Consider the following 11,676-nt stretch of genomic DNA (forward strand, 5'->3'; position numbering starts at 1 on the left):
ATATATATATATATATAAAATACCTGGCCTGGAGAGTGTTTTTCAGCTTTCTACTACTGCCATAGACAGTAAGACTTTCACTATGAATAATGAAAGGAACTAAAACAATGCTTTGACAGAAATGCCTGCAAGCTGAGAAAGTCCTTCAGTGGCACTAATACTATGAATGAGGGGAAGAGGACTTTGGATTGGAGAATGTCTTCCAGTTAATATGATGGACTGAGCTGCCTTAAAAGGACTCCTTCCCTGTGAAAATGATTAAAAATCGAGCCATACTCAAAACCAGGAAGAAAATGTACAAGTACTTTAAATGAGAACAAGTCAAGTCAAGGAGCTGAATTGCAGCTGAATCCAACACAGTTCACAGGGACAATTTAGATATGGACTTTAATGACCGGGAACTGGTGGTTTATCGGGTAGGGTGTTTGGGCCATTGGATCCTTGAAGGACAGTGTCATCCCAGATGAAAAAACAGGATGAACTCTGCCTATCTGCAATGGGAAGAGGAAAGGACTATCTCCAGTTAGCTGGCATATGGTAAAAACTATATCCTCAAGAAATCTGTTCCCTGGGATCACACCACATACAGATGTGGGGTTTGAACTGACCTTGTTCAGGTAGCACAGGGCATATCTGAGACGAGTAATACAAAAACTGTTTCCAAACCAGTGAATCTGCACTTCAGGGGCACATCCACATAGCCCAAGCCACCCAGACCCAGACATAACACCCTATAAAGATAAAGTCACCATCAAAAACTAGAAACCATTAAGGAAATAAACTGCCAAAAGCAGTATCAACAGATGCAATAAATAGTAGAATAACTGGAGAGACCAAAACAAGGTAGCTCAAGACTATTTTCTATAATGTGTTCCTAAGAATATTGGATAAAGGAGATATTTTGCAGTAAAAGGTCAGCTAAAGGTCAAATGAACCTGGGGAACATATACTACACCTACCCAAATCCCCTTTAGAGACTCACACGGCTCCTTACAAAAGCTCTGATGGGTCCCGCACCAAAGAAACCTGTAACTTTGTTTACCCAATGTCTCCTGAATGTATTTGACTTGAAAAATCTTTTTTCTTTTAACCCAAACACCTACAAACATCTTGCTGTTTATGGGACACCAAATGCTGATCTAAAGAAGAAAGTTCCCATTCCTTAATCCTCTTTGCAGATCCCCATTTCATTTCCAATATCATCTCCCATTATTCTACGTTCACAGACTCCTGACTGCATCACTCAGGTTGCTCATCATCCCGAGTACAAGAAGCTATTCCAAATTCCCATGTCTTTATTCATACTATTCCTCTAAGCTGAAGGGCTTTCTAAAATCCTCATTTTCCAAGGGGTAGCCAAATATTCCCTTTTCCACAATGCCTTTTCTACCCAACAACCTGGAATAAAATATTCTAAGGTGCTTTCCTTGAACTTTGACTATAAGCAACTATTTCTTTCAGCCACATAGTACAGGCACATGTTTTCAGTCTATCTGCCCAGTAGACTATGCATGAGCTCTTGAAGAGTAATGACCAGGTGCCACTCACCACTTCTCATGATGGTGCATTAGTAAGAGCAGTGGCTTAAGAAGCAGACATATTTAGCTTCAAATCACAGAGCTATCTAGCTAGCAAACTGTGTCACCCAACTGAGCCCTAGTTTCTTCCTCTATAATAAAGGAGACAATGACTTCTGCCTTGCAAGTTGTTGCAATAATTAAAATAATGTGCTTAGGGGCCAGGGATTTAGCTCAGTGGTTCTGCCGCCTGCCTTGTAAGCACAAGGTCCCAAGTTCAATCCCCAGTAACAAAATAACAACAACAATAATAATAATAATAATAATGTGCTGAACAGTATGTTGGACAAAAGAAGCCAGGCACAAAAACACAAACACTCCATTATTCTACACACCTAAATTCCCAAAATGCTAAAATTCATGTATAGTATAGAAGTCATACAGTAGTTACCCTCCTAGAATTGGGGTCTGTTTCTTGACCTGAGTGCTATACTTTGCAAAAAGTTGAGTCGCATAATTTCATGCATTCACTTCCTTATGAACTTACCATAATATAATCTTCACATTTTTCAAAAATGTGAGAAATGTGCCTGGAGAACAGTGGGTGGCCATGGCAGATTTTTGTGCACAAGTACTGCGGTATTCTGTACATAGATGGTTATTCAATAGCATCTCCAAAGAAGAACAGTAAAAAAAAAAGTAACCCTGAACAGGGGCCCAGGCCAGACCACTGTCTGCAGGCTGAGAAGCTGGTCAGTGACCTCAGAGAATGGCAAGGCTTCCATCAGCCCAGTCTATCAGCCCGAGCAGACCCCAAATAATAATAATAACAGCCATCACTTAAGCCCAGCTAACTGGCCTGGGCCCTGAAGCCTGCATCCAACAAACACCAGCCTACAGCTCCCACCTGGGTTAGGAATTCACCCAGAAAGGCATGTAACACTAATGATCCTGGGAGACAAGGGCTCCGTCCGTCCCAGGAGATGAAAGATCATAATTTGGCACCTGAAATGCAGTGCAGCACATTCTAAAATGTTATTATCCAGAGAAAATCTAACCTGCAGTTCTCATTAAAACATGCACTTGACAGTATCTAATCTTTAAAAGAGATTTAAGCAATTTCTTTCTGACCTGTACCTAAAATATGGGCCTTTCTCCCTTAGTGCTCACTCAGAGCAGTCTCTAATAAGCTTCAATGGTGTTTCATAAGCATGCACAAAATTCTTGACATGTAGGAACATATTTAGAAGCTAAGAAAGCAAAAATGCAGAGAAATCCAAGAATTTGAAGTCCTGCAGCAACTCAGTGGCAAAACTACATTAGAAATCTGGAGTCATATCCATATTTCTTTTTCTTAGAGTATTTGTCCTAGGTGGTTGCTTACCCTTTCACTGGGACAATGAGGATGGCCACAGCCTCTTGAAGGAGAATACAATAAACAAGCCTCAGCTCACAGGCTTGGGTCTAACCTGCTCTGCCAGATCCGTTTGTCCCTCCTAAGTAACAGGGATTTTGGGGGGGGGGGCAGTAGCAAGGTTTTGTATTTATTAAAGATATTAAAGGTAGGAAAGGAAATACACTCTGCAGAGTGAATGCAGGCCACTAAGGAAGCTTACTGTGGCCAGTAACAGGCATTTAAGCAAGAACAAAAGCCATATAAAAAAAAAAAAAAAAGGAAAAGCAAGAGAGCAAATGGCAAAGGCCCATCCCTCCCTTGTTCTCTAGTTGCCCCATCTGTCCCATTCTCTGGAAAAACATTAAAATTGTTCTCATCACCTCAGTGAAGAGTCCAGCCTCAGTCTGACTGGTCACACCCTCATGCCCTCCAGGGGTACTGTGGCAGGCATTGTGTGTGATTCAAGATGACTAAGGCACTCTCATGGTCCACAGGGAGTATGAGTACAGTAGGAAAAAAGGCATAAGCAAAAGTGAGCCTTACTAGAGGGAGAATAAACTCTGAGCCCTGCGAAAGGCCCAAATAAGAAGTGGGGATGCTGGGAAGCAGGAAAGCAAGAGCTTGCTACCCTGCCAATTTCAGCCTCTGCTGGTATAGCTACACACACACACACACACACACACACCCCAATATCCCAGATCAGCAGGATGAACTTACCCCAAGAAAGATTCAAGTCAATAGTCATTAATGCCAACAGTAACATAATAGCAACAATAAAGATAGTGTCTTACAAGTAATGAATGCATCCTGTGTTCCAGGTTTTCTTCTTGTGTCATCTCATTTTATTTTTAGAACAACTCCACAAGGTATCAAAACCCATTTTTAGAGAAGAAAAAACTGAGCCTTATTCTTTCTTTCCTCAAATATTTTTCGAGTGTCTATCATGAATTCATATCAATCTACCAGTAACAATCAGATAGACAAAATCTCTTACAATGTAGAATTGGTTACTTTTCTTGTCACTGAGACAAAATACCCAGCATCCAAAGTTAAAGGAGGAAAGGTTTATTTTGGCTTACAGTTTGTAGATGTTTCAGTTCATAGTTGGATGGCTCCAAAGCATAGCAGAAGGGCATCAAAGAGAAGAAACAGTTCATGGTGGGCAGAAGGCAGCAAAGCAGTGAAGTAATGAGGAAGCAGCAATCGACAAGTGATGACACTCTTTCTGTCCTTTATATCCTATCCAGGCTACTCACCCTTAAGGTGGGTAGCACTCACACCCAGCGTGGGGCAGCTTTAATCCTAATATTAAATCATAAATCAATCCCAGCATCACACCTTTGATTCCAGTATCACATACCCTAGATCCAGCCACCTCTGCAAAGTCCCATCTATGACCACATGAGGCTTTGGGGGAGCCATAACATATGGTATGTTCTCTTGTAAGATAAGTTCTGCATTTAAAGGAGATACGATTCAAACTCAACCACTCTAACAAAAGAATCTATATAGTACTTTCAAACTTCCAAGAAGCACTCTGCCTGGGGCTGGCCACTGCTACTTACACTCATCATTAAAAGTAAAACATTGTATTTCCTCTACTGTAGCATATACGGCTTCTTCCCACTTCAATGGCTGGAAGTTGGCTGTTACTTTACAATACATGCTAAAAGAAACCTATAGGCTGCAGAATGAGAAGTAAATAAGAATATAGCTGCTATTGCTCTTCAAGTGTGGTTTTAGGTGAACACGGGTCATTTGATCACCAGCTCTGCCGAATTTTTTAACAAATGTTAACATTAAATGAAGTTAATTTAAGGTTCTAACATTGCTTCCAAAAAAAAAGCTCACTATGAAACAAAATTGAAAGAAAAAGATATGCATGCAAGAGATCACTTATCACATGCAATATAATTAAAAGGAATGGAAATTACAAGATCTCCTGGAGCAGACAAAGAAATTGCAAAACCTAAACTAGGATTCAGATGACAAGTGTAGGAAGTTTTTAGGTATTTACAGTGCAGCAATACATGATCTATTAAGGGAACATAAACTATGGTTTAGCCAACAAGAAAATGCAGACCAAACTTACTACTTTTTGATAAGCTTCAAAATTGCACTGCTGATCTTACGAGCTCAAGAACATAAATAATATACTTTATGAAATGCATCACATAATTCTGAAGTTATATATAATTTCTAAAAACCAAATATTATGCAGAACTTCATTAAAGTGAAAAACACTTGATTAGGGTGTGGCAAAAGATGGCTAGGAAAGTAGGCATGACCTGTAAATTACAAGATCCCTGACACGTGCACAACAGTTCCCAAAGCCCTGAACATGGTCTTTCTCTTGAGAACTGGAGCAGGTTTTCAGGAGAATGGCCTAGACCTGACATCAGCCTGAGGTATAGTATCTTAGCCCCCACCTCTCAGGACCCAGATATAGACGTTCTCATGGGTTTTTCTTGAGATTTGGACGGTATAAAAGAAAGGCAAACATGAGGAGCTGATGCTATCATAACTTCTATGATGGCCCATGCTGTACTTTTATCTTTGCTCTCACCCTCTTTTTCTATTTACTCAGCCCAAGCTCACTCTGCAGAGCCAGTTTCTCTCCCTCTCTTCACTTATATTTTCTTGAATAAACTTTGCCACTGCTTTTTACACATTTCGTCCAATTCTTTGTCTGAGACAAGAAGAACCTAGAATCTAACCCCAGAAGGAGAGGTGAGCAACCTGATGTGGTAACATTTAATTGGCAAGCCACTTTTTTAGAAACAATCTACCCAATAACACACCTACGTATTCTCTAAACTCTGCTTATATAGCGTATATAAGCATATGAATTAATAAGAGTCACTACAGACAATTTTCAAGTGTGAATATTTAAACCTATGTTTCTTTATTTCTAGAAAATGCAGTTAACTTAAAGGCATATTCTAAATGGTCAATGACATAACTAATACCACTATCTTCCATGGTGCCTCAAAATAGAGGACAATGACAACTGCCCTAAAGCACTTACAAAACATAGGATTTGGTGTTTTACATCTTTCCTAACACTCGTGACAACACCATAAAGGAGAAATCTTTAGAATTTCCATTTTACATTTAAGGAAACTAAGGTTCAAATATACCAGTAATTTCTCAAGGTCATATAGCTAATAAGAAGACAGTGGAACCAGATCTCCCTCAGATCAAAGCCCCAGTAGTCTCCAGGGCACTACAATACCCCTCCCTACTAATATCTACCCCACCCAACCCCACCCAACCCCACCCATGCATAGGAAGCACAGGTAAACCTTCACTTGAAGAAAACATACTTAGTCTCTCATGCAGGATGGGCCAGCATGAATTTGGGTAGCAGAATCCCCCATGCGAAGCACTCCCCCAGAAATTGACCAAAGTCGCTATTTATATGACTGTTTCCATTTTCTATACTTTTGAACCTGTTCCAACAGGTCTCAAATTAGCCAGCTACCTCAGCATTCACACAGCCAATCAACTTACTGTTTCAGTTCTTTAGTTATGCTAATCTGGTAGCAAATTCCAGAGACAACAATAAATAGCTTGGTAAGAAACAAAGGTGCTTTCTGAGTTTCTCAGGTTAAAACAGGAAGAGTCCTAATTGGTAAGAAACAAAGGTGCTTTCTGAGTTTCTCAGGTTAAAACAGGAAGAGTCCTAAGTCCTGGCCATGGATCCCATTTTCCTTGGAAATGTCATTTCACATCAGCGTTGAAGGGAGCAGAGGCCTCTCTCAGCCCATGGGGGAGTGTAGCTTGCTGTGCTAGTCAATTTCTGGGGATCCATCCAAGGTCTCAGGACATGCAGTTCTACTAAACAATTGCTTTTACTCTTGACTGAAATTTCCCAGGTGACAGGTAGGGGCTTGTGAATTTTTCACCGTTCTCTGGACATGGGCCATTGGGCAGTTCATCTCTGACTGAACAATCTTTTTCAAGGTTTTTCCTTGAATATTCCCTGGAAAAGAACCTTAAGTTTGGACACTAAGAGTGGGTTAAAATATTCAGAATACTCAAGAAATATTTACTGAGCATTTCTGAGGATGAGTGATAAGATGATGTTCCTCCCACAAGGGAACTCAGAGTTGCATGTGAGAGGTAAGACTGTTCAGGACTAACTAAAACAAACAGGACAAGTGCGTGTTAACCTGGAACACAGAGGAGGAAGGGATGGTTCTAGATCTAAGGACAAGAGTAAATCTCTTCCAATGTACTCTGCCAGGTCTTTTACACAGTACATCATCCTATCTAATTCTATCTCCACCCTGTGGAATCTGTTCTAATACAGTACTATTATCTTCATTTCACAAATGAGGAAACAGAGGAGAGGCAAAGGACTTAGCCCAAGGTCACACGACTCACTTGCCAACACTAGAATTAATATTTAGATCTGCTGGCCAGCACCTAGGCTTATATCATTTTCAGTACAATACACAATATCTCCTGAAGCAAAGAAAGTCCTGGTAGAAGAGGAATCTGAACTGGTTTCCTCTTCTGTGATGTGGGGACAACAGCAATGCCAGCTTCACAGAATCACATGGTGAAGGCTGGATGAAGTAAAGAACACAGAGACTTAGCATAATGTTGGCAAATTGTCAAAGTGCAGTGAATAGAGGCAGTTCTGCTATCATTACCACCATTCTTGTGATTTCTTCTTTAAAGGCGCTGGGATGTAGCGGTCATGGGCCAAAAAGGCCTTTTTAAAACATTTTTAAAAATTACTCCCATAATCCCCTCACCAGCGAGGCTCCTGCTTCACCAGAGGGCCAAGCCATACCTTCTCTTCCGAAGAAACGGTTAGCTTGTCGCTGGATATCAAGCTGCACACCTGGTCCAGACTCAGGCTGAGAAACTCTTCCCCCAGCATCACCTCTGGAAAGTGCTGCTCTGTTCCAAAGGAAAAAAAAAAAAAAAAAAAAAGAACACAAAGCTGAAACATACTCCAGCTCTTCTATGAGCCAATGGCACGACGGTCTGCAGGACTCAGAGCACAGGCCTGGGGGTGGGCATGGGTAGCAGAGGAAGAGGCAGCAGTAGAAGAAACACAGAGGCATCCTGACTGGAGGGAAACTAGCCTTTTAATGTAACAGCAAAGGCACACACCACCCTGTGTGATCCTATCCTGAGCATCAACACAGATGAAAATGGGGCAGAGAGGTCTGGAGAGAACATTTTTTTCCTTGTTCTGTAAAATGAATAATGGCCTTGCAGAAAAGCCTCACAGGGACCTGCCTACATAATTGAGCTCATTTCCCCTCAAGCCATGACCATAGTGCCCCCTGCAGCTTGGCCAAACAAAAGTGGGTCAGAATAGTTCTGTGTGGCTAGCAGTCTGACAGTTCTTGTGGGAAGTCAACAGTAAGAAGTCAGAAGATCCTTTCTTGCCCGAAGTCAAGCCTATTACAGTGAGTCACTGGTCTATGTGAGGAGTCCCAGTTAAGCTTCCGTTCAGCTACAGGGGCAACAAGTTGGCCCTCCCACCTCTAGGAATGGTCCATAGCCACAAGCCTCGGCAGTTACAAGATGAAGAAAATTTAGGAACAGCTAGAGCAAAGAAAAAACCCACGGGCCACCACAAGAGGAAAATGTCGGGGACAATTCCAACCCTAACATTTGCTTGGGCATCACCCTGCCATTACAGAACATTTTAACCACTGAAATGTCACCCACTTCAGAAAGAAGGAAACCAGTTTCAAATCTTGGCATTGCCTTTTATGAGCTGTGCCCTTGAGCCAATGATATCACTTTCCTGGGCTTCATTACACTCTTCTGAAAAATAGGGGTAACATTTTTTGTCCCGGGCACTGATGGGATTGAATCTGTCCAAGGTGTCTTATAAGCTCTTCCTAGGTGAGTACACCCAAAATTGGACAATTTGCCATTTAGCCGGCACTAGAGATCATGTTATTCTTTGACATTTGCACCAAGCCTTGCTCCTTTCTCAGTTCTCCCAAACCCTGCACTACTGAGCATCATGTGTACTCCTTGTCCTCCTGCCTCTTTCCTTCCTTCCTTGGTGTCCTGCCTTCAGGCCGGTGGACTCTGGGATAACTGTAAAGGGCTACACCTTCCCGTACTAAGAGCTGACCCCATTTGGTCAGGACGGACTGTTAAAAGAGATTCAGGGACCATGCAGGCCTAGAAGGCTGCTAAAATATCAAGTCTACTGCAGCTGCATATTAAAAAAGAAAATCAAAGCATGTTAAGCCTTTCTTTCACATTCATCAGCTTCTCAAAAGTCAAACAACTTCAGATTTAAAGCATTTTTTGAAAAACAATCATTGTAATTTTTGTACTTAAACAATTCAGACTTACCGAATTTCCAGACTTAAAGAATTTCTGCCTTCATCAAGATCTCTAAATGTTAATATTTTACTCTCAGAGTTACTGTAAAGAATTTCTTTCAACTTTCACTAAAAAAAAAAAAAAAAAAACGGGTTCCCTACTTGATCCCCTGAGCCTAATGAAATCACTCTGGTCATTACTAAAGCTTATGTATCCTGAAACTCAGAAATGTTTATACATAACAAGACAAATCCAAAAGTCAGATTCTTATGAAGGGTAGCAATATCTCAAAAAAAGCAGGTTTTTTTGCAAAGCTGGTCTTTGTTTCTCCGTATTTCACTAAGAAAGCTTTTCAGTTTTAAGTCCCCGGGAAAGTCTTACAAACCAGCACTCACACCTCCATGGTTCAGAACCACATCTGGCCTTCCAAATTTTATCTTTGGAGAAGCAAAAATCTGATGCTTAGAAGAGGGAAGAGAGGGAAGAGAATAAGAAGAGGCAAGAAAGTAAAATTGTATGCTGTGAAATAAAACCAATGACTTTCTTACAGCTAGGAAGCCAACGTAGAGTGGGCTTGGATTTTGAAAAGGAAAAGGAAGGAAGTGCAGTAATACATATTCCATAAATGGTCTGCTGAACCAACCAGAAGTTGTCAGAGATAAATGTCAGAAAGTAGTCAGCCTCCTACATCTTTCCATCTCTCACCCTGTGGGGCACAGAAGGACTTTAATCTGGGTCCCTTCTTTCTGAAGTGGGCTACTTCTTTGTCCATGAGGAACATTCCACTGAAGCCCATTCAGAGATCCTCCCAGGATGCAGTGTCTGGTGGGCAGGGGGCAACAAGGGAAGTAATAGATAGCATCTGTTCATCCAAGCCTAGTACCCAGAGACCCAGGAGATTTGCAAGGCACAAGCATAAAGAGACAGCGAAAAGGATCAAAGAGGAAATGTGCTCTTCCCGCCATCTTGGAACCTAAGAGGAATACTGGGGAGCAGACTTCTAAAAGGCAAGTTTGTCTGGCAGGCTGTGGTGTGGGGCTACTTTTGCTGGCTATAAATGAAGTCTCTGAGACCAAAGCAAGCACATAGCTCTTAAAACCAAAGGTATTTATGCCCAAGATGCAACGGAATTCTATATGGGCAAGAGATGTACTTATGTATACAAAGCAGAGAACAACACAGTGACTCCTGGCAGCAAACCAAACAAAACCAGAGTAATCTAGGGAATGAGAACTCATGCCATGGAAACAGAGGCATAGTCCGCGCCAAAATTGGAAGCAACCTTCCTGTGAAGCCCACAGAATCTGCGTGACACAGTACCCCTCAAGGATTCAGCTAATGAAAAGTAAATAAATAAAAGTAGATTTGGAAAGGAAGAAAGAAAGAAAACACCTTCTCTCTTCAGTCTGAGGAAACAGGTTGAGCACAAGAATCATGGGCCAAGAGGTCCTTTTCTGTTAGCAACACTTAAGAAGCAATGGCATAGAACAAAACAACAGGACCCCAGGCTAATGTGATTTCCTGGGCGATAGGAATTCCCCAGAAGACCATGTACTCAAGCCAGCATTCTTTGTAGCTGCTTCCCAGAAGGTACCCACTTGCCTCCAGGCTGTACTTTCTCAAGAATCATCTTCTACTTTTAACAATTATTTGTTTTTTGCTTTTCTTTGTCTTTAATGTATTCACAGAGAACACGGTAAAGACTCTTGGCTAAGACAAGACCTGTGTTCAGCTCCTGTAACCACTTCTTTCCAGACTTCAGCTTTCTCACCCGTAAAACGGAACCATAACTAAGGCCTTAGGATTGTTTTGAAGCCCAAAGTAATAACACAGACTAGCCTAGCTTAGAATTTTAAGACGCTCTTTAGAAATGAAGAAAGGATGATTATTATCAGCCCATGTTCCTGTTTCAGAAAGTCCCATTCTAGAGATAGCGCCACACTATAATAGAGAAACTTTTGCTCAGCACAGAGACATGCTCTGGGACTGCAGGGTGTGAATGGCAAGGTCTTAAAGACTAAGTTTAAGTTCTCTAAATTCAATAAACTCTCTAGTGATGCAAGTTATTCAATATCCTAAGGCTGTAGTTTCCGAACTATTAAATGGGACTAATAATGGTTATGTATCTTATAAGGTGTTATGAGCATTAAGGAAGCAAATATATAAAAACTCACATTTATTGAGATCATTATAAGGACTAGATAACTGTTAACATATAAAATACCAAATGCAGCATTTCTTGCTAAAAAACGAAGAAATCCAAAAAGGGAAAAGAAAAAAATGTGAGAGAATGAAAAGATGAAAATAAAGTGTTTGTAGATGGGGAGGGGAGGAGGGGGTGAAGGGAGGGCAGAGGTAAGGGGAAAAAAATGAGAATCAAGACTTGCCATGTAAAGGTACATGATCCCAACAATGAATGTAACTGTACTGTATCCCTAAATGTACCAATAA

At 41.1% G+C, this 11,676-nt stretch overlaps 1 protein-coding gene and 1 pseudogene across 9 annotated transcripts in view; one reads left to right on the top strand and one right to left on the bottom strand.

Moving 5' to 3' along the window:
- The window catches only part of Klhl3 (kelch like family member 3), a 111,158-nt gene that overhangs the window by 49,960 nt on the left and 49,522 nt on the right, over positions 1–11,676 (bottom strand). For 8 of the 9 annotated variants that reach the window (XM_010614114.3, XM_010614113.3, XM_010614111.3 and 5 more), the window contains one exon: positions 7,718–7,827. In XM_010614114.3, the coding sequence (XP_010612416.1) occupies positions 7,718–7,827 (110 nt within the window). The remainder of the gene's footprint in view (positions 1–7,717; positions 7,828–11,676) is intronic. The other variant, XM_019206071.2, reaches the window with a different exon arrangement.
- Positions 9,996–10,578, top strand: LOC104855326 (annotated as a pseudogene).

This window comes from Fukomys damarensis, unplaced genomic scaffold (assembly GCF_012274545.1).
Source record: "Fukomys damarensis isolate Sample0158 unplaced genomic scaffold, DMR_v1.0_HiC HiC_scaffold_9, whole genome shotgun sequence".
NCBI lineage: Eukaryota > Metazoa > Chordata > Mammalia > Rodentia > Bathyergidae > Fukomys > Fukomys damarensis.